Source organism: Lipotes vexillifer, unplaced genomic scaffold, assembly GCF_000442215.2.
Source record: "Lipotes vexillifer unplaced genomic scaffold, Lipotes_vexillifer_v1.1 scaffold1862, whole genome shotgun sequence".
NCBI classification, from domain to species: Eukaryota; Metazoa; Chordata; class Mammalia; order Artiodactyla; family Lipotidae; genus Lipotes; species Lipotes vexillifer.
Genome location: NW_006771326.1, coordinates 294,605 through 300,714, shown reverse-complemented (window position 1 = coordinate 300,714; position 6,110 = coordinate 294,605). Strand labels below are relative to the sequence as shown.

Sequence of the window (6,110 nt, the reverse complement as noted above, 5' to 3'; positions counted from 1 at the left end):
CGCAAAACCAAAAAAAAAAAAAAAAAAAAAAAAAAAAATTGTCCCTGAAAGATAAAATATTTTAATATAAATAAACCAAAAGAGTTGACTTAGACTAATTAATGTTAAGTGCTCCTTGTATTTTAGTCTACAGTCTAAAATACATCTGAATATAGTTTATGCTAAAAGAACATCATTGAATTTTTATAATGTCTGATAAATATAAAATAGTGCTCATTTAAATTTTCATTTCAAGCATTTTACTTACTAAAAAGAAAAATGACCATGGCTATAAATAAAATCATCTTACTTAGAGAATAATTTTGCTAAATAATTCCTCCAGTGAGCACCATAGAGAGAGGGAAAAAAAGGCTATAAATTCAGTTTTTGAATATGTAATGCCAGAAGAGCTTTCTTAATATAGCCAGCTCTCAATTATTTGGCAAAATAGAGGAAAACAGAATGGTACATAAATCTCAAAGTCTATATTTGGCCTCAAAATGTTAAAAGGGGTCATATGTGATATTTCAGCTTTAGAACTATATTCCAAAAAAAAAAAAAGCCAAACTGAGTCAAAACGAACTGGAAAATTGTTAAAGGTTTCTCTGTCCTGTTAATTGCTTCACGGTCTCTCCTTGGGCCCTTCTGCAAGTCAGGATCACTAGAGCATCTGGGTCCGTTTCTGTCCTTAAAGGGCGAGTAAAAGCTATTTTATTTCTGGGAATTCAGCTACTACATTAGCGCCTCATAATTGGCCAACCCCTTTTGTTAGAAATTTTGTAATCTTGGGACTGAAGTGATATAGGAGGCATAGAAATGTCTCAGAATAATTGATAAAAATATTCTGACTTAATATTCCAAGAGTGCTGAAGTAATGTCAGATGTAGCAGGTAACATTAAATATTTATCCGGGAGTCCTGGGAAAGGAAGAGAAGGTGGATATAAGGAAGAGAGTTCATCTCTCTGCTGGATGAGGAATCAGCGGGAAATCCAGAGTGATAGTCATCAAGGTAGACGCCAAGAGAAAACTCTAAATGAAAACGAAAACTCTGATTGAGGTAGTATTAGGCTCCTATGGTTCCTGATACGAGACTCCCGGATGTACAAAGAGGGTCAAGGGTGCAGTGTCTGCCAGACAAAGTCCTCACTCTGCAGGCCTCTCCACACGCTGCAAAAGGAACGTGAAATCAGGGGTTCAAGAATCACCCTTGTGATTCCCACCCATCTCAGGCCCTGCGTTCCCTCCCTCCATATTAGAACAGGCATGGAGAATGAATTTAGATATTTTAATGCAAATGCTTGTTTGCATTAAATTATAGCATTTTAGCGTATTTCTGTTAAAATGTCATTTATTTGTCAGGAAGTGCGCGTGCCACATCCTCCTCTTGTTGGGAGAACTAAACAGTGAGAATCACATTTTTGTCCGTAACGTGATCTCCACGAGGGTGTCATTGTACTGAGCACATTGTAGGCAATCAAAGGTTACTGAATGAAATGAACGAAAGTGGTGTTCCCTTTACCAAGAGGAAGCAACCTTGGCTAGATTTGGCCCTCATTTCCTTACAGTTCAGTGGGTTCCCAAAATACATCTTGGGTAGTGTGGTATAGAGTCGAGCCCAAGTTCAGCCTGAGGACACAGCATGAGTGGATTCAGTTTGACATTTATTTCTGTCTGTTTGGGTCCCGTGATGTGCTCAGTGCTCGGCACTGTGCTTTGCCCTGCTCCCTTCTGTGTGCCTCTCTTCCCATTCTCTTTTTCTTTTTCTTTTTCTTTGTCTCTCTTTTTTTTGTGGGGCGGGCACACCACTCGGCATGTGGGATCTTAGGTCCCCAACCAGGGATTGAACCTGCGCCCCCTGCAGTGGAAGCACGGAGTCTTAATCACTGCACCACCAGGGAAGTCCCCTCCTCTTCCCATTCTTGTCCCCTGTTGGTTTTGAAGGACAAGGGCAGGGCCAGGCATAGATGTCCTTTGGTACCAGGTGATTGGCCATGGTTTTCCATTCCCCATCCACGCCTTTTCCTTTTCTTTTTCCCTCTTCCTGTCCCTCTTTTTCTTCCCCGCTCTTCTGCTTCTGTCTCCCCTTCCTCTCTCCACCACCTACGTCTAGGGCCTGCCAGTGACACCCAGGCATGGCCTCGCCCTGCCCTGCACCCTTCAGCGGGGAGGGAACACTTGGATGCCTGTGTGAACAATTAGGTATGAACTCCCTTGCAGATGCAAAGTACCAGTTTAAACAGATCTAACGTCTTAAGGTAAATCTATTAGACTCATGTTTTCTTGAGACCGCGAGAGCTAGTGATGCTTTGAATTTTAGCAGTAGTTTTGGAGGAGAAAGCAATTGCATGGATATAGTGAAAGCTGACTGTTTTATATGTTGATAAAAGTTTAACTTTACTTCATTCTTTTATCATTTTTAATATTTTTACTAAATAAAAGTTGTGAGGTCATGTGCCCAAAAGAAAATTATCCTGTGACGTAATAAATGAAATGAAATCATTGCCCTTTTATAGATGAAGTCTTGCTTGAATTTTTATTTCATATCAGAGTACCAAGATCATACAGGACTTTCACCTGTGGACACCTGTCTGAAAGTATAAAACCTCACTAAAACAATTATGTGTATAACTCACAAATTTTCAACTGGCTTCATCATACCAATTAAAAATTATATTTTTCCTATAAATTTCATGTTATACCTAAAAACTTCTTAAAGCGAAAATAAATTTGCTAATAAAAATAAATGTTTTCTTGTAAAATTTCTTTCTTTTGAGATATCAGTTCTGTATGGCCATATTAGAAATTCAGTTTGGGAGTCTTTTTTTTTTCCTTTTTGGATGGTATTTCAGTTTGCTGCAGAAGAAATGCCAAAGATGTCTGTCTAGACGCTAAGAATTTCAAATCAAACTTATTCTAATTTCTTTAAGTCCTTAGTCAAGAAGATTAATTTTAGTACATTTCTCTTCAGAAAGCATTTTCTTTTTATCTCTTTACTTACTTGTTTTAACTCAGGGATACATTTCTTTTTTAGGAGATAAATGATATAATTCTGTTCTCTAAAAATGAGTATGAGAAAGAACACCTAAAATTATTTGGAGACCTGGGGAACAATTTTGCTACCCTGTAAAAAGAAAAAAATTAAAAATATTTTTGAGGCAAAAAACTAAGGACCATAGATTTTAAACATACACACACCTGTGGTCAGTGTTAAGGATATGAGTCTGTAGGGGTTTTTTTGGCATTTAAAAAAGTTTATTAAACTATCCATAATTGCTTTCAACAAAAGCCTATGCTTTTTGAATTTTAACTTTTTGATTCTAAACTCTTAATAGAAAAATTAGTGAGATGATATCAATCAACTTGATGGAAGAAACTTAGTATCATAGTATGCTCTTTCTTGAGTGTGAACTGCTGCTGCCACTTCTGTAAAAAAGCTTTACTGATTATGCAGAAAGTATGGAAAATATAGAAAAGTATATTAAACAATGAAAGTCACTTGTAAATGGCATTGCTCAGAAATAATCATTATTAGCCTTTTGTTATGCCAAGAGTCTGATACGCATGTATAATTTTTTTAAATTAGCAAGCATGTACTTATGAGACATTGGTTACATTAGCATGCTGAAAGCACAGCTGTTTCCTCATCTGTACAGCGGGGATAACCTTCCTCATGGGCTGGTTGGGAGGATAAAGTGAGAAAGTTCCTATAAGGCTACTGCAATATCCTGATGATAATAATAATGTCATCATTGTCATTAAAATCATTATTACAATATTTGGTTTTAAATGTTTTTTAAAAAATTAATGTGTTATCATGAATATTGAGCCGGAAGTCTAAACGTCCTATGAAAATATGATTTTAGATGCCTCTAGCATCTTTTATCTTACGTACATTATAATTTAACCATTCCCTCTTTTCATCTTTTCACCTTAAAGGAGAAAAAGAAATGTCCATCCTTTCTTCATTCCTAACAGATTTTTAAAATGAGAATAAATTATTCAAAATTCAGAGAAAGCAATAATTTTTATTTACGAATCTACTGTTGCTTTCTCACTGGCCTCTGGCTAATCCGTGTAACAAGTGATTTCTAGAATTCATTCGTAACTTTCTTTAAAACTACTAAGAAATGTAATTAAATGGTTTGCCCTGAGCCCTGAAATTTTTTATCTTTGGGGTCGTGGAGGAGTAATTGCTTGATGTGCATATTTTTGTTAACTTTTTCTTTAAAAGAGCAAGGATTAACCTTCATACCAGTTATGAGGAATAATGATTTGAGCTTAACAAATATGTGGCTTGTTTTGTGGACCTTTTTTGAACAGACTTTCTAAAATGATTTCTTTTATCAATTATAATCAGCAAATTCGTTATATCTACTGCTTGGGTATCTTTGAATTTTGATATCTTTTATTAAGATCATCTTTATTTTCAAATTGCTGCTCTGAAAATCTTGTCAAATTTTTAAAACTCACTAAATGATAATTATGTTTTAATATCTATTTTTTAAATAATAAAATTTATTGAGCACATACTGTATATCTAGCACAGTTCAGGAGTTTTACCTGGATTATCTCACTCAGCCTCCACGAGGATCCTATGAGGCTGGTGCTCTTATGACCATCTCCCCTTTTCAGATGGTAAAATGAGGCCCACCGAGCGATGGTCCCAGGATCCCACAGTGAGAGGTAGTAAAGCTGGGGTTTGAATCAGTTCACCTGACCCTAGAAGCCACAGGGAGGAAGGGTTGGGGCAGGTAAGAGAATTTCTTCTGAAAAGCAATTTTATGGTGATTTTATTAGCACGCTAGGATTTCCTAAGCACCAGAGAGTCCCAGGTTTGTACGTGCCCACTGATAGTATAGCAAAAAAATCACAATCTAAAAAAAGTCGTGGTCACTTAGCTCAGTCCCCTGGATTCAGGTTGCACATTACAATTCTTAAACTAGAAAGACCACCCAGCAGCTACCCTGATGGAGTAGACGACAATCCATTATTACATCATTCTATTCTGAATTCTTTTCGTATTCTTCCTTTCTGTTAGGGCCATAATTCTAACAGATACTTAAACAACCACGTATAGACTCTTCAGAGCTTTCTTGCTGCTCTGCCCACAGTTGTGTGTGCTCTTTTTTTTTTTTTTTTTTTTTTTATTTTTGGAGTATACTTGATTTACAATGTTGTGTTAGTTGCCAGTGTCCGGCAAAGTGGTTCAGTTATACATGTACATATAGCCAATTGTGTTTTTTTTTTTTTTTTTTTTTTTTTTAATTTTTGGAGTATACTTGATTTACAATGTTGTGTTAGTTGCCAGTGTCCGGCAAAGTGGTTCAGTTATACATGTACATATAGCCAATCTTTTTTTTTTTTTCTTTCTTTTTAATATCTATCCTGAGAGTCCACTCTCCTTGCCCAGTGTTTTCTAAGTGTCACAGGTTGGGGGCTGGGAGTGGTGAGAAAGAACTATTCTAATTTTATCTTCTGATATTTTTCATTGCTAGGATTTTTAATATAAACTACATATAAATATTCTAAAAATGAAACTTTCCTTGACCAAGGAGGAAATACATTAAAAAGTAGAGAAGTCCGATTAAGGTTCATTACTGTCCTCATTTAGAAAGTATGGGAGAGACATGGGAAAATGTCAGTGTTAAATAATTAAAACACTGAATCATTAGCACTGCTATAGGTCTCTCGCAAGCACTTTATCATTAGCAGGTGACTTACACTTTATTCCAGTTTGTCTGCATAGCCCAGCAAGATTACTGCCGTATCCTCAACCAAGTAGAAAAGAACATGCAAAAAGTTGAAGAGGAAGGAGAGATCGTCATGGTGAAGGAACACCGAGAGCTCGATCGAACGGGAACAAGGAAGGGACACATCGTCATCAAGGTGAGACAAACGCGCCTCTGCCCCGCCGCAGGAGGGTTTAGGTAGTACCCGTTAGGACGGTGTAAGATGCCCCCACTCCATTTTTTAGGCGTAACTTCTCTTAAATGTTATCAATTGTAAAAAATCTTTATCTTTCCTGAAGAGCAGCAGTCTTATTCATTACTGTGTATGTTACTGTCGAGTTCATCTTAGGCTGAAGGTTTGAAATCAAGGTACCATATAGATGCCATTCGTGCGGGATGCT

The 6,110-nt window shown here is 36.6% G+C and overlaps 1 protein-coding gene across 1 annotated transcript in view; it reads left to right on the top strand.

Annotated features, from left to right (window-relative positions):
- Positions 1 to 6,110, top strand: part of RAPGEF2 (Rap guanine nucleotide exchange factor 2) — a 97,860-nt gene that overhangs the window by 58,618 nt on the left and 33,132 nt on the right. The window contains exon 6 of the mRNA XM_007446618.1: positions 5,714 to 5,866. Coding sequence (XP_007446680.1) covers positions 5,714 to 5,866 — 153 coding nt within the window. The remainder of the gene's footprint in view (positions 1 to 5,713; positions 5,867 to 6,110) is intronic.